The following is a 23,445-nucleotide window of genomic DNA, read 5'->3' on the forward strand; positions in this document are numbered from 1 at the left end:
CTTCAATAGTTTTCACGTGACGGCAACAAAATATTGTTTAATGCGGGCTTTAAGCGTCGTGGCACAGGACTGTCGACTGCGAATGCTAGCAAATAAATAATAATAAATAGCAAAAAAAACCCCGCCCCGCCTTTCCTGGTCGTGGTAAGAGACATGCGTCTGCGTAGTTTCTTTTCCTTAAAGTCTAGCTATAGAACAGTGGTTAAAGTTTCGGTGCAGATAATCATTTGGAAAAAAAATTTACCAAACAAAGTACAAAAAAAGGATATAAAAAACATAAACACGAACTTTGCGTCCCATAAAAAAAAAACAAAACTCTAAATACAACGGGTCCAGATAACCCCCCCACCTTACAAAATTGTTCCGAGTTCTCAACCTGTTAAGCGATCCTCATAGGGTGTTGTTAGGGTAAAAATATAACAAAGCATCTTTGTGTATATATGTATATATATTTATGCTATTCATATTTTATAATCATAGGCACAATATTATTTGGAAAATCACATTTACATTTTAATTATTTTTCCTCATAAAAAAATCATTTCATATATATAATAGTACCAAGTTCTCAACAGTTCCATAAAAATTGTGTTTTGTATTTAAAAGGGGAAAATTGCCTTGTAGTGAATTTTCAGATGCACCTTTTAGACAACCATGGCTCGTACTATAATGGGAAGTTAATGTTTATCATCCATTTTATCTACAAAGTAAAATTAAGTTTCCTGTATGAAAAATAGAACACGGATACAATTTTTGATTTTACTTTATATATAATACAGTCGAAGATAACTCTGTTAACTTCCGATTGCAATTCTCCCCCATGAGTTATTATGATAATGGTTATCTTACTTCTAAACATAGGAAATTAATGTAAATTAATCAAAAGCTGATTGGTGATTTACACACATATTAAAAACATCAATTGATTATTTTTTGAAGTTTTTTGTCAGTATAAACATAATATATAAAAAGTAAAATTTAATTTAATATTTGATTAAAACAAAAGTCCTATAATTGATAATATATATATATATATATATGTATTAAGCTTGACTAACTGTTAATAAAAGTTGTAACATTTCTCAATCAAATGGGAAATTAAATAAATAAATTGCACGCTGTCTTGATGATGCTTACGAACCATTTCTTTAGGTTCTTAATTTGACAACACAAAAAATAAATGGAATATTTTGTCTTTAAAAGTAATAAGCTTGTAGAATTGGTAAAATTAACAAGTGGTAATATTTTTTGGGTGCGAGGACAGCTGATCGCCATCAACTTAAAATTAGAGTATTCTGATGATTATGTCTACACATTATGGATTCTAGTACTGAAGGGAGACACCCTATCGCATATTATTGTGAATAATTCTTAATAAAAGCTTGTATGGTAAACTGTTATTATTTTTATTGTGCAGGCATTTTGTGTAGTCTACCGGAGAAATGAGACATCCGCAAGTTATGTTACCTCAAATAATTATCGAACAACTTGTGATTTCATCGTGTGTCAATCAAACATATTAAGAATGTGTAAGCACTTAAGTCTTAAAAATTTTGCACATGACCTTTTATAACATATGCAATTTGCCCGTGAGGCTTTATTACAGAAAACTTCAATTTATTAATTGTTGAAAATCATCCAAGGTGCTTTAGTTACTTGCTCATGTTTTTATGAATCTACATCCTATATGTTGAAATAGAATTTGCAGTTATTCTTGATGGCATAAAGTGACGTGCGCCCTGTGTGAAGCGCGGCATTACCAGCCTTGGGGGGGCTGGGGTTGGTAGGGGTTGGTAGGGTACTGGCCAGGCGGGGGCTGGGCGGGGTACTGTGCTGGATACTGGGGGGGATACTGGGCCGGGTACTGCGGAGGGTACTGCATGGGGTGACCGGGATAGCCGGGCCCTTGGGGGAATCCAGGGTATGCTGGAGCTGTAAAGATCAAATTAAATTGTTTTATTTTGACGCTAAGATAGACCGGGGCGTGTTGAACCACTTTTTATAAGTTTTGGTCTACACTCGAAATCTTTGAACATACTAGTGTAATTTCAACTTGAAAAGATAATTAATTGTGTTTTTAGGCTTTAGAATGATATAAAGATACGTAAGTACGCAACCTACAACAACTGATAACACCTTAATTCCAAAATTAAAAACAACTACAGCACATCATTATACCAAGGAAATAAAAAGTGAAGGAATACAATATATTTAAGAAAGAAGTGAAAAGTTAATTATTTTTTGTGTAGCACTGATTATGAACACCGTTCATTTATTTTTTTGTAATTTATATGCTATACTAAAAATATTAATAATTAAAAATAAACTAATTATTGTAAGATGTCAATCCCCATTATGTACACAAGAATAGTTTTATCTTTTACGTAATGGGAGATGTTGATTTAAATATATGTATTAAATTGATATAAAAATTATATTTAGTAGTAATATTGAACACTAAAAAAAAAAAAAACTTCAGATTTAAAAAAAAGAAATAGAAATTTCATACAATAATTATAAGAGGTTGGGCAAAAAGTAATTTTGTATTTCGTGCCCATTTTTTTCAACTGAGTATAACTGGTTCATTATTGGTCACATCGGATCATACGATACGGCATTGTAAAGGTGTGAGTGAAAACTACAAACGCTTCTTTGACAGTATTGCGCTTGGTCGGTTTAGTCGTGAACTATCGTGCGTCGAGTATGGAGGTCTCAAAGGAAGAAATTCGCCATATTTTACATTTTTACTACCTGAAAGAGAAAAACGAGTCTAAAGCGACCAAAAAAATTTGCGATGTATACAAAGCCGATACTCTTTCGGTTCATGCGGCACAACAGTGGTTCGAGCAATTTCGTTCTGGCGTAGTGGAGGTGAATGATGCACCACGCTCTGGCAGGCCTGTCGTCGAAAATGTTGATAAAACCATGGAAAATATTGAGATGGATCGTCATATTAGCAGTAGCATCGCCCAGGAGCTGAATATCAATCTTAAATTCGTTTTGAACCATTTGCAGAAGGCTAAATTTAAAAAAAAGCTCGATGTTTGGATGCTACACGAGCTGATGCAAAAAACCTCATGGACTGAATTTTCACCTGTGAATCGCTGCTGAATCGAAAAAATTGACCCATTTCTAAAGCGGATGGTGACTGGTGATGAAAAGTGGGTCACTTACGACAATGTCAAGCAACAGAGATCGTGGTCGAAAGCCAACGAAGCGGCCCAGACCGTGGCCAAGCCAGTTCTGATGGCCAGGAAGGTGTTGCTGTGTGTTTGCTGGGATTGGCAGGGAATACTCTACTATATGCTGCTCCCCTATGGCCAAGGGCTAATTTCTGCTCTCTACTGTGAACAACTCGACCGTTTGAAGCTGGCAATCGAACAGAAGCGGCCAGCATTGGTGAATTGGAGAGGAATTGTGTTTCATCAGGACAACGCCAGGCCACACACATCTTTGATGACGCGCCAGAAGCTCCGGGAGCTCGGATGGGAAGTTCTTATGCATCCGCCCTTATAGTCCGGACCTGACACTAAGTGACTACCACCGGTTCCTATCTATGGCCAACGCGCTTGGGGGTACAAATTTGGCCTCAACAGAGGCCTGTGAAAATTAGTTGTCCTAGTTTTTTTCCAATAGGGACAAGGTCTTCTACGAAAAGGGCATTATGAAGTTGGATTCTCACTGGCAACAAGTTATCGAACAGAACGGCGCATATTTGATTTAAATCGGATGATTGTAAGACTTTTTATTAAGCATTGAGATAAAGCGAAAAATACGAAATGACTTTTTCTTCAACCTATTATTTGCAAAGTGTCAGCTGAACGTAGTGAGTGTACGAGGTGAGTTGAACCGCTATTTAATAAATCATATTAATGAGAAAGAAATAATAAATACTACAAGAAATTTTAGATATTATATCCAACAGAATTTATTTGCAGCACTGCAATAAATCAATCAAGTTGTATGTACCGATACTAATATGTATACATAACAACAAGCTTATCAATATTTAAATCTATTTAGAAAGTCAAACTATGACTTGTTTTTCTACTATAAGTATGCATCCTGTAATAAAGAGATAATATACTGTAACAATCAATAAATAAAAATGAATCTTATTTCATTGCTTAAAAATTATTAAACGTGAGACCAAAAACCAACATTTAAAAAAAAAAACATTTTTATTAAAAGAATAAACAATTTGCTTGAACTTTTGCTTTAAACATATCACTTGGGAAACACCTCCTTTCTGGCTCTTCAATGCTTTTTTAAACTTGTTCATAAAGTGACGGGTTCCAGAGATATTAAAGTGAGGCACTACGCCCTTATGTTCAACACGCCCCAATACCCTACTACGATTTATTAAAAGAATTATATTTTTGAAAAAACTTTTTTTTTTTTTAACATGATTCTATTATCTCACAAGTCGAGACTTGGAGTAAAAAATTGGAGTAGCACAAAACATCCACACTGTTTCTGCGAAAATTCATTTTAAAACTAAAAGCATAATTGACTTACTGCTAGGGTAGGGCATTCCGTAGGGGTTGTACCCTTGGGGCATCTGGGCCGGGGGCATGTAGGTGGGGTAGGGCGCGCTGCCCGGGGCCCCGTACGGGACGGGCATGGAGCCCTGGCCCTGGGTGGGGTACGGCAGGCTGCCCCCCGTGCCGGCGTTCGGTGGAGGAGGGCGAGCAGGAGCCTCTTTCTTTGGTTCTGAAATCAATTTATCTAATCAAAATAAATACACTTTGTAACCATTTAATATTTATTTTATAATGACCGGTTTCAAAGTTACTTAACTCATAAAACCCGATGGCTAAAAAAATAACGTGGGTGGCGAAGTGGATCAAACAAGACCCAGTTTAAAAAAGTCACTTTTTGGGCATGCTAAAAAAATATTGAAATGTACTCTAAAGCAATGAGACGACATGCGTTTAAGTTAAAGTTTTTTTGTGAGATTTCCCATGTTTTTTTCATTATAATTAAAAATATCGAATGGCAGCCGACCGAGATGCCCGGAGAATCTTTGTGAACACCATATGCACCAACTAGGTAGTGGACATGGAATGATGACGATGATGATAACTTTAGATTGGTCAACTATCAAATAATTAGTTAAAAGTTGGTGAAAATACCGCTTTTTTCGCTTAAAATTTTGATAAAATGCATTTGATGTTGAAGGTGTATTTTGAAAAGTATTGGTCCAAAGAAAAAAAAAATGATTACAATTTTATTTTCTCAGACTGTAGTATATTTTTTTGTATAAATCAATAGACGTAATTTTACAAAAAAAACGGATTATTTTCAAAATGACAGCATGAGCGGTGGTCGTTCAAGGTCACTTTTGAAAAATGCATACTGCAAATAAATCCTGTTTTCATAATATCAGCATATGTTAAATTTGTTTATTTTTTCTTTTTCTTTTCATTGTCATGTCATACCATATTTATATGCTATTAACTTATTAATAATTAAAAAAAGAATGGCCCACGCTCAGACGCTGTAGTCTTTGTGGGCATTTTTTCCAATTTATGTTATAGCTTAGTTTTAAGATGTATTTTTGTAATTAAGATAAATGTATAGAAAAAAAAATATATAACCCGGACTTCTAGATTTCCTTCTCAAAAATGAGAAGCTGAGAGCCATAGGAGCTTAAATGATATTTGATATCAATGTAATCCGAGTATGGAGTTAAATTTTAAAAATCTTAAAAATCTTTAAAATTCTTAAAGTTTTAAGCCACACTAACTCGAGCACCAATATTAAAGCTGTAAACTAAATAAACAAAAAAGAAAACTGTGCGGCCAAATTAAAGTTTCACAAAAAAATTATGCCAGAGGGAGATAACTGCTAAATTTGTATGAGCTGTCAGTTTACATAATTTATTTCCTTTTCATTTATACTAAGAAAAAAATCGTAACATTAACTGTAGTCTTGTTCTTATTCTTAGAGGTGGGGGTCAGTGCTATGCAAGCTCCTGACGTCACTGCGACCTGTGAAGATCTATTGTGACGGGTCCCCATGAATAGTTCTCGCCCTCCTAGCCTAGGTCTGTAAAGAGCCTGGTTACTGTCTGGAAGGCGAGAGTGTACATTTTGCTAAATCTCCCCCTTCAAGCCCAGATCTGTAAAGTATCGGGCTATCAGGTAAGAGGCGAGCTCTTTAACATCCTCAGGTTTAACCAGTGGTACCCCGAGGATGAGGCTCCTTTTATGATGTAGAGCATCACATTCACACATAATGTGTATAGGTGTTTCCTCATCTGCACCTACAGAACCTACATCTAGAAGTTTCGGAAAGGTTCATTCAACCACAGTCTTATGCTTCATCAGTTTGGAAAACATTTAAAATGTTGCTCAAGTTCCTCCGACTCTCAGCACCTCAAATGTTCTCTATCTCAGTTAATATATAAAATTTAGATTGTTTTCATTTGATTGTGACAATGAACCATTACCCGTGGGGGTGTGGTGTTGCGGTGGAGTGGGGGGAGGTCCCGGAGCCGACCTGGAAGTCTCCTGAGTCAAGTCCTTCATGAGCTCTTCCTTCTCCGTTTTGCGAGCGAAACAGTAGTCTGACACTTTATTTTGGAACACTACCAGCAACTATAACACAAGAGAAGCTTATTATACATCACACAGCTTAAACGTGTTAAATTTCAACCAATCCTGTCTCAACGTGCAATACTCAAGTTTTCATATTATTAAATAGACATTTAGTACCTGTGTCAGGTCATTGTAGAACTTTGTGCCTTCCTGCAGGTTCCCCAGTAGGTCACGGTATGCATCATGAGCAGCCGCCAGTTCACACAATTTGCTCTCACGATTGCCTCCGCTTCCACCGCGTTCAGACACCAGAGTTGAATTAGAATCCTGTATATTTGAAACGTACATGTTTACGTATTACTTAATGTATGTCAATTATTTGACTTATTATCAATTTTACATGACGGTTTTTTTACCTTTGAACTAAAGTAAGAATTAACACATTAGCGGCTATGTCGGCAATAGCCGTCCATCAAAAAGACTACCAATGTTGAAGAAGAAAGTAATTATATGGTATGAGAAGATATTTATTCATTAACACTTACATATACAATTTATAATACATATAAGGGCGGGCATATTGCCAAATGCAAATTCTTTCTACCTACCCAAACTGTTCAGTTTCAGAAAATTACAAGTACATGAACATAATCTAGGTAATTAATTATACAGAAAATTATAATTTTATACAAAACATTATTTATTTATTTATTTATTATATATGCGGCCTAAGTCAATTACAACAGTTACATGAAGAAACATAAATGCAAGAAACTGAACAAAAAGAACATAAAACTATTGAGCAAAGACAAACAAGGGCAAAACAATAATTGTATACAATATATTTAAAAAAAACGAAAGACCTAAAACTTTCAGCTAAACCATGCCAATCCAACTTCATCCCACACTGTGTAGTCGTGAAGAGATCTACGAAAAGCCGGAAGATCCATCCCAAAAAATTCCAAGTCGTGTGATGAATTGACTAATCTACACATTCTGGACATTGGGGCATAAAAACCAAAGTTGCTCTTAGAAGATTTTATAAATAGCAGATTTTGACTTCTGGTGACACGGTTGGTAACATGAAAAGAAATTGATTGCAATAGAGATGGGACATCACTTAAAGCATTAAGTATTTTGAAAATGCATATAAGGTCCATCTCAGTTCTACGTCTCTCCAATGAAGACAGATTAAGAGATTGCTCTATTTCAAAATAGGAATAATTACCCCTTTGTAATCCGAGCAACTATGCCACTTTTCTTAGAAAACGGTGTTGGACAGACTCAATATGGTCAATATGAGTCCTGTAGAATGGAGACCAAGTAGGAGAAGCGTATTCTAGATGGGGTCGAACTAGTGAGCAATAAAGAGTTTTGATGGTATTAATATTTTTGAAGTCCGCCGTCACTCTATTGATAAAACCGAGAAGTTTGAGAGATTTGTTTACAATATTATCAATGTGTTCACGATAGGAGAGTTTACTATCTAAAGTAATGCCAAGATCCTTTATTGACGAAACCATTGAAAGGGAAGTATTATTACTAGATATTGTGTCCCTATAAAAATCAGTCAGCAATAAGAGTGTCCTAGTATGTTGGCTAAATAAGATTTCATTCAAACCATCGATTACGGTCCAATCAAAAGTGAAATATTAAATAAATAAGAGTTTTGATATTTGTCCATATGAGTGGATCCTATGAGAAAAAAGTGTCCGCAAATATTTTTATAATATTGAATGTTTCCTAACCTGAATATCTTTGACCAGCTTCTCCTGTCTCGTGAGGCTGTCGGCCACCTGCTTCTGTAGGGGTCCATACAGCTCCCCTAGGGAGACTACAGACATGGTGGCCTCACTGATGGCTCCGTCCTGCGCCAGCGAGTTGAGGAAACGACTCTTCATGTCCACTGAAGAGGACTTAATCTCCGACTCTATTACATCCCTCTCTGCTTTCATGGTCTCCACCTTTATGAACATTTTAACAGTGAAATTATGTTTTTATTAAATTTAAACAGGAAAGGCAAAAGAAGAAGAGGATTCATGACCTTAATTTTATTTTATAGATATATTAAAACGAAATTACCTGTTTTTTTTAATCTTGTTTACCAGTATTTGATAAATCAGGCATTTACAAGCTAACTTGACATGACTGCAATTCATTTTATATTGGAAAAAACATCACGAACATTTAAAACTACAGTTAACGACCATATGAGATGTTTTAAAAGTAGTAATTTATTGGAGTTAACAGAATATATTCTTACAAATAATCACTCATTTGACTTTGAAGATGGTATTGAAATATTACACATAAACAAAATAGGAAGTAAACTTAACAACTTAGAAATATTAAAAATTAGAACTGTTGTAAATAACAATTTAAATATTATTAATAACCAAATAAATTCAAGCAATAGTCCTATTTTGAATATGTTCCCCCTCCATAAATGCAAACATAAACCCACAGTTTTTACCCCCTCTCTTCCCCCTTAGCAACACCCACTCTTCTCTCACTGTGTAAATTTCATATATATTATGTTAGTTTGTAAAATTACTTTTAATTAATACCCTGAAGAAGGAATGGTGTTTTTGCCGAAACTAGTTGGTTATTAAATTATTTAAAAAAAGTGGTCCATAAAATAAAACAAAGTATTGAATAGTGTCGCATGTTGCACGAAGGTAGTGCTTCAAACATTAAAAATATTATTTTATAGAGTTTAATGTACTCATACTCAAGATTACAGTATATGTTTGAATTAGGAACAACGTGCAAAACACAACATATATAATTCAAGGTAATTTTTATGTTCAAATTATTGACCTTTTCTTTTCTTTAACTACATACTAATTTACAAGATGGTCTGACCAAATAAAGGAACTAACGGGGTCCTCATTGAACGCTACCCTCAACTTGACCTGGACCGGGAGGGATAGCGGCGTATCATACAAGTGTGCTTAACATCCCGACAGGTCACGACGCTCAGCATTGACCGAGACAATGTCGGAAGCCTAGCGCACAATTTTAGATGTAAGTGAGTTAAGGACATTTTCCATATCACCCAAGACAATACTTTATGGTGCACAGATTTATGTGATGTTTCACTTACTGTTGTCACAATTTTTAATACGTATTTGTTTTAAAACAAATGTGTTTGCAACACTAATCGGCTGCACATCGGACAGAACGAAATTAGCAATCTTGCGCTTAATATATTAAAATTGATTTACATATTATAGTCAAATAGTTTCTTCAAGTGGGTAAATGTTTTATTATAAAACTTGGACAGAACCCTGCCCGGGACAATAATACTGCAACCCCTGAGAAGATAGTGGCATTTCCAATTTTACATAAAAAGATTTATATTACTTTTTTTGCACCTCAACAGGCCAGGAGGGCCAATTACAGTGGTGAATTACAGCACAGAACACAGGCTTGAGAAAAATCACATTAAATTTTTGTGTTCTCACCGGGAATCGAACCCAGAACTTTCCGTACGTGAGTCAAGCGCCTTCACCACTACACCACTGGGGCTGTCAACTTTATTTTATATATAAATTACAATATCTAGCGCCAAACATATTAATAAAGTGGTAAGTCATTCTGGGTTTTAATGAATGATTTAAAAAAAAGCAGTATCTCTACATTTTAACCTAAAGTAATCACTTGATGGAGCAAAAACTAAAAGCTACACTAAAAAGCAGTATATCCCTTTATAATAAGTCATAGAGCGTAGCACAAGTTAATAAAAAATATATATATTTCAGGATGGTGGGAAGCATTTCATGTTTTCTTGATTTTGCCAACATTGCCATTGCCACTCTCTTCATGAGGACGGCAAAATAGGTACCTTTTGTAAAATATATCCAGGTAAATATTTACTCACATCTTCCATCAGCTTTCTCAATGTGACCACGGCAGAAGTATCGGAAACCCCCGAGGAGGAAGAGGATGGAACGCCGGCCTCCAGTTCCCCTACACTCTTGCTGAGCAGTTCAATACCCTACAAAACCAACATTTCAAATACTTAGTAAGGATGAATCATGCCGCAAAAGATAAAAATAAAGGAGAGAAGTGCAGAATATTTAGGAAAACAACGAGTCGAGAATTAAAGTTAAGTCTCAGTGTCGTAGTAGAATGGCCTTTATAAACAAAAAAAAACATTAATACGGCAACCTACAATAAAAAATATAATTATATTATATAATTTAAAATGATTCTCTCGGCACTGGACATCACCCCAGTGAACACAATCTTCAATTAAAAAAAACAAATACAAAAATTGTAAAATGATAAATAAATGAATCACATAACACATTTCTAGCAATTTAAAAAATTATAACTATTATGAATTGTAAGCTAAAATATAATAAAGTAGGATTTTGCTTTTTGATTCAGGGAGGTCCTACACCAGTTGGAGATGACAGGAAAAACGACGTTATGTTTCTTTATGTATTTATTACATGTTGAATCAAATACAGAATTTTGTAATGAAACATGAGAGTAACGGAGATAACTGAATTGAACTAAGCTACTTCATGTCTGAACTGAACTCCCCTGATGGTAGCTAAGGCTGCTACTGCTTTTATAGTAGTTGCATATGGTGTTTTTTTTACTCCCGAATGGGGAATTAAGGTCATCTTCTGTTTCCCTTAGGGTCTGGACACATCACCATGGCGCTTAATAACAAGAATACGTCTTTTGCGGTTCATATCTAGACAAAAACTGCAAGTTTGAGTATGAACTGTAATACAAATATTTTGAGAAACATATACTGCCGAGCGGATGCGCCGTGAGCCGGCGCGACGCCGTGGTGATGTGTCCAGACCCTTACTGTCAGCTTTTTGACATCCATGCTAGGTAATAAGTTTTTTGGATGTTTTGATTATTTCCAAAGAGAGATTGAGATTCTCTCTTGAACAGCGAGGAGAATCTTAAGACATTAAATAAAATATCAATGTGACATTCTATTCTTGAACATTTGACTCAAGAGAGAGAAAAGGAGGAAAAGCTCTAATATAATGGCCATAGTATAAGTGGTTTCTCTTACTGTATAGCCGAGGGACCGCTGAAGGATTAAAGCTGATTCACTAGAATCTGTGTTGCTGATACATACCTCTCTATGAACAGAGAACTTCTCTTGCACGACCTTGTCAGCTTTCGTGGCATTCAGGATGATTTCACGGTACTTGGAGATGTTGGCGTGGAACATCTGTGTCAGCTTGTCGGAAGGAGTTCTGGTCCATCGTTCTGTGAACTGGGACCGCAGCTGACTGTCTGACTGCTGCTCCTCTTGCAGCATTCGTTCTGCCTGAAGACAAAATGAAAATAAAATTGTACACTATATTAAAATTAACTTCACTTAATAAGAGACTAATAAGCATTCACTTGTAAGTATTTTTTTTTTTCAATATTAGTTAGTCACAATTAGTTTTTAGAAAGTTCTATAAAAAAACAAAGTTGATACCTGATCGAGTCATAAAAAGTTTATTAATTGCTTTTTAACTAAAAATGTCACATTGCCATCAAGGAGAAAATATTTTGATAACTGCTAAGCAGTTTAAAATATTTATGCTGGTACACACTTATGGTTCTATCCTAGACAATTTGCCCCAAGTAAAAAAAAGATAACGGAATTTTAAACAATCAAACTTCTTACCAAGCGATATTATATAGCCTCTTCTTAATATGCATTTTTTTACTTACACACCGACACACACATAAACACAAATGTCGCATACACGTAATAGGTTTTTAAAAAAAATGTTACGTTACGTTTTAAAATTATTTTTATTTTTAAACAAAGAAAAAATTACGATCCTAATGGTACTATTTTTTTTGTGCGATGCGGTTAATTTTTCTACAAATGTTTAAAATATGTACATTCTGATTTATCCAAAAACGAAACTTTCACACCCTGTAGGACAAACAGAACATATGATGTTTTCGCACCATACTTGAGCTGTTTTGTATGAGATTATTTTTAAACCTGAAAATTATAAATGAAAACTTTTTTATACATCAACGGTTATATCATTAGATTCGTAAAAATCTGCTTTAAATATTTAATGTACATATTTTCAATGTTATTCTCGATTTGTAAAAATAACCAATGTAAAATGTTAACTCACTCCTATATTATGTAAGATTAGATCAACAGTAGACTTTTTTGATTGCCTCTAGTATTGTTAACATATTTCTACTTATTGTTGTGTAAAAGCTGTAAAAATCCGTAAAAAAATAATTTTAAAAATTGTGTTTTATAAAAGGCTAGCGGACCCGACAGACGTTGTCCTGCCCGAACGTTGGCAAAAGACTTTTCATTGATAAGTAGGTACCTAGGAACTTGTTTGTGATTAAATTCCAAAACTAAAAATTGTTAATATTCAAATATTGAATTTAAGTAGGTACCTTTTTATAGTTGAATTCCAAAACATAAAATAAATATTTTTTCAAATATGGCATTCTTTTTGCAAAGTCGAACTCCAGTCTTCTCATTAACAGAGGGGTGTACTTATATAGGAATACAATTTCAAAAAATGTATTGAATTTAATATTGTTTAAGTATTACTAAAAATCCAATAAAAATGAATAAATGGGTAGAAATTATAAGAAATTTAAGAAAAGAATCTGATTGAGATCCACAAAAAAACAACATCTTTCCATTTTTTTGTAAATGTATTCTACTCAAATGCAACCCTGATAGATCGATAAATAAAACATTTATGCTCTTTACTTCTTTTTTTACATATTAGATGGAAGATTTTAATATCTACGAACACGCACAGCACAAAGTTCTATGTTTCTCTGAAAACCGCACGTAAATCAGGAGGAGTTCGGTGACATCACACGTACAGAGAAATTGTATATATATAAAGATAACAAATGGCATTCTAATGTCCATATTTAGAGACAAGCTTTAAGCTGAGCAAAGTACATTTTACTGTTTTCACCTTCAAGTTATTCTCAATAAAATTAGAATGTACTTTCCTAACTGTGAATTTTGTCTCTGAATACAGCCATAAATTGGTTTCTAGTCGAGTGTCAAAAACAACCTGGGCCCGCAGTACAATGGGAAGTTAACATTTATCTTCAATTTTATCTACAAGGCAAAAGTAAGTTTTCCATATGAAAAATAGAATATGTACACAATTTTTTTTCTGAACATGACTAATTATAGGTTAGCAATGAAGGAATTTTCATATGAATATATAATATATTTCGGTGCATAAATATAAATTTAACTTTGTACTGTCACAATATGTACCGATGAAGACAGCGTTTGTAAACCCGGCCTTGGAATCAACCACTGGTGTATATTCAAAATGTGTGCTTTTGCAAATCTGAGCTTAGATTTACCTCATCCAGGATATCCCTGTTTCTCTGCAGAAGCTCAGGAAGCTCTCTCATAAGGTTCTGTAGCTCCTGAACTCCACCAGAACCCTTCACCGCTTGTGCTTTGTCCAGGATGGACTGTGGTAATTCACTTCCAGAAGTCTGCTCGATGGAAGCGGGCAGATTTAGAGAAGCCAGAATACTGAAATTAAACTGTTTTGCTAATATTCCTTTTATACAATGCAGTACATATTGATATTCTTTTTAAATTCAAATATTCTCACAATACATCTTATTACATTTGAAAAATATGAATTTAAACAATGAGTGGATAAAGCCAAGGAACCAAAATGCTTGAGAAAATTGTAAATGCAAAAGAGGAAAGGCCGTGGCTGAGGATTTTTTTAGAAAGAGTATCAGAATGAAATTTTCTGTCAGTACCTTTTGCATTTTTCAAAAATACTTATCATATTTGCATACCGTGCGTCCAAAGACGGGAGATAAAACTGGGCACTTTTAAGGGTTTTTGGATAGTCCTAGTTCCCATAATAAACGATTTATTAAAAAAAAGAAATGGTAGGGACTAGCCAATGGCAAATTTCTAAAGAGTGTAAAAATTAACTGCTCTAATGCCATGATCCAGGGAAACAATACGGGACCATGTTTGTATGAATAAAAGCCAGACAGCGTTTTCTCTTATAAACATATGTTCAAATTGCATACCCTGTTCGAATCTGTCTCTATCAAAACTTATTTCCAATTTTACGATTAAAATAAAGAAAAATTTTGGGTTATAATAAGAACGCAAATGCTTCCTTTTATTTAAAAAAAAAACTTTAAAAAACACTATCAAAATAAATTTGATGTATTTATTTATTACAAAGGTCATAAAATAGTAACGTATCCTGAACTCCATGAGACATAAGGGTATAATATATATTCATAAAGGTTTCGTCTACTGGCTGAGGATAAATTATTAGCAGCGAAAAGAAAAATTCTAAGAGATAAAATGGATTTTTACTTTAAATTCTATGATTATTTAATATACATACCTGTTGAGTGTTTGGGTACTCTCCCTTAGCTTATTAATCTCCATGTTGACAATTTCATTTTTCCTTACATCGTATGCCGCCATAGCCTGATGAACTGGTACTGGCACCATATTTGCAAACAGATCTGGAAGTAAAATATACCCGATGTAATTTTTAAATCAATCACTAAGTAAAACTCAAATACCCCCTCCCCTTTCTTGCAATTCTTCACCTGTAAATTTAGTGCTCCATTTTTCTGGGATGGGAGCGGCTTTAGCAAGGAGGACTTTTCCGATTGGCTCTAGTTGTGCGACATCGGGAATTCTCTCGTGATATATAAAGTCATTGTCTTTTTTAACCTCATTGTAATTCCTTTGGGCTTTATTTAACACTTCCTGGAAGTAGTTGGACCGCCCTGACTTGGTCTGCGCAGATTTAATCTGCTCTATAGCTTCCTGAAAATAATCATAAATTAGCATATTGTTGAATAAATAAATGAATTATGAACAGAGCGGCATAGTGAGATTATTTGAAAGAAAAATAACCTGAAGTCTGCTTATCTCTTCTCCGATGGCTTTGTTAGTTTTACAAACTAGTCCCTGGTGGTACTGCGCAACACCTTGATATGCTGCCTGTTTGGAGGCAAACTGAAAGCAAGAAAATAATTCATTTCCTTCTGCATAAACCAATAAAATGGTAAAATGGATTTACTATTGGCTATTTTGTTTTAATCGATAGCAACACTCGTACTTAACCTTCCTCCTCTTCCACTTGTACTACCATTTAGTAAAGTAAAATTAAAGTGTAAACAAAATTTATTTCATTATTAGGAGTTGGAAACATATAATTTGAATTGCAGTTATTTCTTATGGGAAAAATTGTTTCTATATTTGTTACAACCCCAGGAACAAATAAATGACTAATATAGTGGCTCCACCGCATATGGAACATGTAGTACACGTATACAGTAGAGTAGATTGTCAAATATTATACTAAATAGAGATCTGTAGTGAATAAAATAATTTATCGATCATTCTATTGACATTCTATTAAGGGGAAAACTTACTGTTCTATTATTCAAGTAATAATTGTCAAATCAACTTACGCAGGTAAGCCATTCTTTCTCCGTGATGGGCCTCAAGCTTTCTTTCTGGAATGTGCGAGTCAGTTCTGTGTACATTTCCTGGCACTGCATGGCTAATTTTGCTACTATGGCATCTTTCATCTCGTCTGAAAATAAGCGCTTATATTGTACTTGGTATCTAATACATTGAAATATTCAACAATGTTTTAAGTACGTCCAAATGCTGGCATACAGGCTGGATTTCCTCCCTAGGCAGTTATTCATATTTGAATTGTCATAAATTGAAATGTTGAAATATTAATTATTTTCTGTTGATTTGAATAAGTTTAGATAATTCATGTTTTTGTTAGATATTTTGATGCAAAATACCAAACTTTGGCAAACAAGCACTCTCACCTAAGTAAGCATCTTTAATCCTCGAGACTTAAGGGAAATCAGAAAAAAAAATATTTTCTTTATAAATAATAACGATGGTAAACAAAAAAATAATTTTTCTTCTACTATTTACAAAATTAATAAACCATTATTACCTAAAAAATTCTTAAATTTAATTCTTTAAAAAAAATATATATTATGAAAGTCAATTTCATGATTTGGCTTTCATAGGTTCATCTACTTAAATACTTTCTAAGAATGTTATTTCTTTAAATAAAACTCGTTAATAAACGTGAAAAAGTTGTAAAACTGGACGATATTTTGAGTAGTTCATACTCGAGGATTTTTGACAGAAACAATAACTATTAGAATCTGCCAAAATAATGGTAAGTGTTGTTTTTGTGGCTAAAGAATACACTAGATAATTGTTTTAAATTATTGCCAGCTAAAAAAAAACATTTTCAGTCTTAAAAAAAAATTAAAACAAAAGTCCACATAATATGTGTACCCAGGGACACTAGAGGTTATGACTAATGAATTGTTTACATATATTTTGACAAAAATACAACTTTTTTTAAAGTTTGAGAAGATAATAACTTCAGATAAGTGAGGAACAGGTGTTTAGTAAAACCTAGTTTTCTTTTATATAAAGAAAGTTTTCACTTCGACATTATTAGTTAAAAGGTGAAGAGAAAACAAATACTTCAACTGGCGGGTATCATCAGGTACAGACAGAGTATAAAGAAAGGGTTAGAAAAATCCATTGAAAAAAACTCACCATGGATGGCTTTTAGGACATAAATTTCTTGTGCCTGAGCAAGCATGAGTTGTCCCAGTGCAGCGAGAGTCTCGGTGTTGAGGTCAGGAGTGGTCTCCTGGTGCACTGCCAGGACGACATTAGCCTTCAGGTAGTTAAAGATACTTGCGGCTTGCTATTAACATAAATAACATTTATTCATAATATTTGTTACTAGTAACACCAAGCACAGACTCAGTGACTACTCTCGGGTAAAAATCTCAAATAAAAAGAAAACTGGTGGAAATTTTTGCCCCCTTTGAAACATCTAAAGTTAATTATTAAATACTCGAGTGATGGTACCTGAAAGAGCTTGGCAGATAGTTTAAGGCCGTCGTCAGAGTCGGGCGACTGAGCGGCAGCTACAGCACTCTGAAGGGCGGCCATGTTGAACATCACACAAACCTTCTCGTAACTTAGTGAGCAAATGGCTGCAAAATTGTTAACAATTAACAAACATGTTTTCACTGGAAATTTCAAATGGCGTAAGGCACTTTTCAATCCGCAGATTTAAACAACAACCCGATTCAAATACATATTTTTTAAATTGGACAGTAATTTTAATTTCTCATAATATTATTTACTTGCTTGTTCAAGGAAGGTTAGTATATTTATGTACATGCAACAATAATAAATTAAGGTAAACATTTAGCTTCTTTAAAGACCCCATTAAAATTTGTGATATAAGATAAAATAATATTTATTTATTTACATCACTGGGGTTATCTGTGCCGTGGACACTTGACAATATACAAAGAAGGCTTAATATACAGAGATAAATTACAAAATGTTAGGACAGTTTTAAACACTATGTAATTATGTTTATATTTGTAACTGTATAATCATTTCCATATCCACATCAAGTGGTTCATAGGGCACTGCGTTGGCACTTCAGTAGGGAAGTTCAGTACTACGGAGGATACAAAAAAATGTTTTCTTAAATGCGGTAAAAATTAAAGCATTTAATTGTACCGCGAAGTTTCTCAAAAATGTGTAAAAGCACGTTTTGATAAAAAGGGACTACTTTAATAGGTAATAGGTTCTGGTCAACAGCTGTTTAGAATAGCCAATCAGTTATGTGTTGTGACAGAATTCCGGTTTACGGGAAGCCTAGTTTAGCGTGTTTTCATACGTACAGGGTTTACTTTAATGTCAGTTCAACTTACCGACAGCAACTTATGACGTCACGGGTGGAGTAATTTAAAAAAAAATAAAATCGTTAAAAAATCATAGCACCGATAACACAATACAAAAAAAAATATTTTGGCTTAGTTTGATATGTTGATCACCTGTTACCCGCATGCGGTAAGATGATCAGTCTCACGCTTCAGTTGCCAGTCCAGGGACAATGAAATGTCAAACCACATTTTAAATGAATATTTTATTTGACCCTGTTATGAATCAAACCCGGAACGGTACGGTTGGTGATAATTTATAAACTAATCATTTGAAAAACGTCAAATACTTTCTGTATTTTTTGTACGTTGACGCAATATTTTATAGTCTATTGAGTATTGTTTGAAAGGTTAAAGGTTAAACAGAGTTTAACAATCCCATTTACTTTATGTTCAGAGAAAAAAAATATATTAAAACAATAACAAGAGTGAAAAAGAATGTCGAAAAATAGTAAATTATCTCACTTAGGCTCATCCTTCCTCCAAAAATAGATCCCTTATCGAAAGCATCCTTCCATTTAAACGGGATTTGTACTTCCTGGGGGGGAATTTTACATTCCAGGGCGGATAGTTCATCGCAATAGCTGGAATTTAAAAATGCAACATATAGAAAGTATTGAAATCAATCTCCTGACACGCGAATATGTCTCATGTCATCCGTCACAAAGGCTATTGACATGCGTCAGACATTGAAAATAATTTACACAACAAACAACATGACCTTGGAAAACAAACCCACACCCAAAGAAAATGAAATCAAATGAAGAAAGCAAAACAAATAAGGGTGTGTAGATACAACTAAATTGAGAAAATTAATCAAGGAACGGTGACTCACAGACAATAAAGGCGATTAATACCTGTAAATAACCTCTAAAGAGGTCTCGTACTTGTCGAATACCTTCCAAATGGCATTATTACGGAGTTTGCTGAGCTCAATTAATGCTTCACTATAATCTTCAGGCTTATCTGAAGTGCTGTAGGTAGACTGGATGAGATTTTTCAGTGGTTTTATGATATCTACATCCGAAGGTTTTTTGAGCGGAACAGATATCAAGTCGGCCATGTCTTGCATTTTTGTAACTGTCAATTTGTCAGCAGACAGCCGGTTTTATTGTCGGTATAGTAGAAATCTACCAAGAAACTATTGTCGGTAAGCGGGATATTAGAAAAAAATCGGTTAACTCGTTTTTACTATTTTTTGTCTATAACTTTATTTTTTTAATAACAATAAATTAAAAATCTTCTGCCTAATCTTATGTTACATCGAATGTAATTACCTTTTACTAACTTAATAGCAATAATGGAACAAAAATCAAATCAGACGCACAAACAAACAAACAAATATTATAGCATGAGGTGCGCGACCTGGGTATCGTTTTTGATCAAAAAATATCCTTTATTAGGCATATAAATAATATAACTAGTAAATCTCTAAAAATGTTAGGCTTCATGTTACGTGTGACTAAGGAATTCAAAAACATAGGCACTTAGAAGTTGATGTATACTTCATTAGTGAGAAGCCAGTTAGAGTATAAGCCCAGTATAAGTTAGAGAATTCTTGAAAGAGTCAAAAAAAAATTCTTACGGTACATAAATTTTAAACATAGAATCAGTCATGGTTTTTTACTAAAAACATTAAATTTGTTAAAACTTAACGATGGAAGAACAATTATGGACCTTATAAATTTATTCAAAATTGTAAGTTCAATATGGGATTGCCCTGAACTATTATCTCTCATCAAGTTCAGGGTGCCTGGAAGAATGACTAGACAGGTGCCACCGTTTTGTAGCAACAATAGGGAAATATCACGTTTTTTTTTTTTTACAATTATGAATACATAAGGGTATATGAAATACTGTAAATTTAAAAAAAAAAATTTTTTGCGCTTATTAGTAGCAAAAAAAGTAGTTTTAAATTCATCATTTTGAATTCCCGCGAAAACACTTCATTACATAGGCCACGCCCCTCATACGTCACAAGCCGCTATTGAGTTTGATGTTGTGTCATTTCGTACGGAGAGACCGTTGTGTTTTATTTCATCCGAGTTTATTTACATACATTAGTGATTTTACAACTATTTTTTGTGCATTATGTCTGGAATAAAGCACTATAAATGCTGTATCGTACCCAGATGCAGGAATACTACGAAGACAACGCCAGAAAAATTGTTTTTATATGTGCCCAAAGATGCATCAATTCGAAGAAAATGGTGCCTCGCTATGAAGAGAGATATAAAGAAAAATAGGAAGTTTACTTCCAAATCCACTATCTATTGTTGTGAAGATCACTTTAATGTAAGTATTATTTAAAGTATTAATATGTTTTTATACGTATTTAGTTTGTCATTCATTACGGACATTCTGACATTTCGTATAACCTGAAATTAATTTTTTCGACACACTATCGATATATTATACATTTTTACGTTCATAGCGAGTATTTTTGTTTATCCAATGAGTCTCGGATCATTTCTGTATTGTAATGATATTTTTTTCAAGTGTATAAATAACATATTGCTATTTACATAAGGTTTTCTATTTGTTACAGTTGGAAGATGATTTGGAGAATTACATGAGGTATAAAATGATGGGAGGCAAGATTTTACTTAAAAAAAACGTTATTCCACGCATCTTCGATTGCCAGAAAGCCTTTAAAATGTCCCGAAAAACTGGTGAGAGAAGAAATCGTATAAAAAAAATTGAAGAAATTCTTCAATCCTCGACTTTGATTCAACACTCTACGTCGACTGCGCCTTCAACTTCAAATCAACCCTCCACTTCGACTGCACCTTTATCTTCAAATCAACCCTCCACTTCGACTGCACTTTTGACTTCAAATCAACTCTCTACTTCGACTGCACCTTTTACTTCAGATCGACCTTCAACTTCGACTCAACCCTCGACTTGGACTTCAAAGTGTAATCAAAATTGTGAAAAGGCTATCCAAGTTAGCATAAAGGCTAAATACAGGAGCAAAGAATGCAATGTATCTATAGGAGTACAGAAGAATGACTTCAAGGATATTGGGTCTTCTCCTATAAAGTTTCCACCAGTTAATCTTATTCATTCAGAAGAAACAGCATTGTCAGAGGCCATGACAACTGAAAATTCAGATTCTTCTTCTGACCATAGCACTGCAAGTAGTAGCCACTCGGAGTATAATGACATTGAAGTGGATAATGACTTGCTAGGAAAAAATATTCGAACCTGCTTTTTATTGACTATAGAAAGATTGCCTCAGCTGTATTTGGGAATACCTCAAAAAATGTATCATGTTATAGCACATTTATGCAGCCATTCTCAAGCTCCTAATTTGCATATATTAATTTCACTAAAAAAGATTAGGCTTGATTTTTCTTATAAATTACTTGGAGCACATTTTGGCTTATCACCTGCTACTGTTGGTAGAATTTTTAACAAAACTGTGCCTGTATTAGCTAAGTATTTAAACGAATTGATAATTTGGCCATCTGCGCGTAATATTAGGTGACGGCTACCAATATCATTTATTGCAAGATATTCAATGGTAAAATCCATTATTGACTGTCTCGAAATACAAATTGAAAGACCTTCAAATCCGTTGCATCAATCTCTCACATGGTCTGATTACAAAGGGTGCAATACACTGAAATACTTAATTTCATGCACACCAGATGGTATGGTTAATTTTATATCAGTTGGATATGGAGGACGTGCCACTGATTCAACCATTGCAGAAAATTGTGGTTTTTTTAATTTCCTCAAACCGGGAATGTCTGTAATGGCGGACAGAGGTTTTAAAAATATTGCACATCAGTTGCAACAGCAGGGTTGTGAAATTGTACGCCCACCAAGTGTTTATGCCAATGTAAATTGTACACCACAAGAGGTGAAACAATCTAAAAGAATTGCCGCTCTGCGGATACATGTGGAACGTGTAATTAGTAGAATCAGAGAGTTCCATATGCTTAAAATGCATGCCACCGTCGACCACAACCTTATTCAAATACTGGATTGTATCATAGTTATTGTTTGCGGATTAATAAATCTGAGGGATACTTTGATCAAAATTTAAGTGACGAATAAGACCTTATCCTCCGGTGAACCTTACTTGGACCGCTGCCTCTCGACCAGTAGTTCTTTGTTATTGTATTTAAATATCACGTTTATTTGTAACAGCTCGTCAAACTATTATTGATAATTATTGCAATTCTTATTAATATTGATAATTTTACATAAACTAAAAACTTATATCTCTTAACTGCAATTATCATTGTTATTTATGGACTTTTCTTTATTCTCATTTTATATCTTACTTCTCTTATCAATATAAAAAATCTCACCATGTATGTATGCGTTATGTTTTAAATTTGTATCCTTCTACTTTTCTTTTGAAACTGTTTTAGCATCTAGTTTATTTTATTTACTTTCATAATATTTCATTTACTTTTTACTTATAGGTTTATATCACATATATTATAATTTTCTAGTTCCATTTTCTGATACTTGTTTATTTGTATTACCTTATAATTGTTTTTATTTACTGATATACTCAATTAATCTTATCACATTTAAGTATCGGCAAACACGGATTTCTTTTTTTTTTGTTTTGTTTTCGTGATAATACGCTTGCTTGATTATTTCATTCACTCACAATTTTTCTTTCTGGCTTACCGAAACACTTGATAAAGTAAATATACTGTGATTGCTGTACAGAATTCATTTTATTATTTTATATCTTTGTATTTTTTGTTTACATATTTACTGTTTTTTTTTGTGTTTACCTTCATTCTTTTTTAAAAATTTCAAATATTTTCTACTTTCACATTTTTTTTTCTATACGTTTACCTATTTGTGTTTTATTTTTAAGTACGTTAGCATGTATGTTTTTTGTAAATGCCCCTTGGTAGTAAAAAACAAAACAAAAAACAGTATGTAATACATATTATGACCATATCATATTCTTGAAATAAAAAAATGATATCCAAATTGATTTTTTTTTAAATAATAAATAAAAATGGTGTATTGGTTAACCACTACAAGCAAATTTTACACATTTGTTGCCATGGAGTTCAATCAAATGGAACATGCTCAGATATTTTGCAAGGTGGCAACCTCCACCGCAGCTGAT

General features: G+C 33.8%; 1 protein-coding gene and 1 pseudogene across 2 annotated transcripts; one reads left to right on the top strand and one right to left on the bottom strand.

Moving 5' to 3' along the window:
• Positions 1-1,403: 1,403 nt before the first annotated feature.
• On the bottom strand, positions 1,404-19,422 carry ALiX (programmed cell death 6-interacting protein-like protein AliX). The gene is made up of 16 exons (XM_088229717.1): positions 19,193-19,422; positions 18,801-18,919; positions 17,464-17,591; positions 17,143-17,296; positions 16,011-16,135; positions 15,451-15,552; positions 15,138-15,360; positions 14,927-15,050; positions 13,899-14,076; positions 11,656-11,850; positions 10,426-10,542; positions 8,291-8,506; positions 6,720-6,869; positions 6,455-6,602; positions 4,519-4,713; positions 1,404-1,932 (listed from the first exon to the last, which is right to left on the bottom strand). Exons 1-16 carry the CDS (start codon positions 19,405-19,407, stop codon positions 1,757-1,759), a joined length of 2,565 nt encoding a protein of 854 aa, XP_088085843.1. The 5' UTR covers positions 19,408-19,422; the 3' UTR covers positions 1,404-1,756.
• Positions 19,423-20,333: 911 nt separating this feature from the next.
• LOC148279572 (uncharacterized) lies at positions 20,334-23,303 on the top strand (annotated as a pseudogene). Its single transcript, XR_015822831.1, has 2 exons — positions 20,334-20,630; positions 20,884-23,303. The product of XR_015822831.1 is annotated as an uncharacterized LOC148279572 (transcript).
• The last annotated feature ends 142 nt before the right edge of the window (positions 23,304-23,445 follow it).

Source organism: Micrasema longulum, unplaced genomic scaffold (assembly GCF_059751315.1).
Source record: "Micrasema longulum isolate JH-2025_06_02 unplaced genomic scaffold, ASM5975131v1 h1tg000700l, whole genome shotgun sequence".
Lineage (NCBI taxonomy): Eukaryota > Metazoa > Arthropoda > Insecta > Trichoptera > Brachycentridae > Micrasema > Micrasema longulum.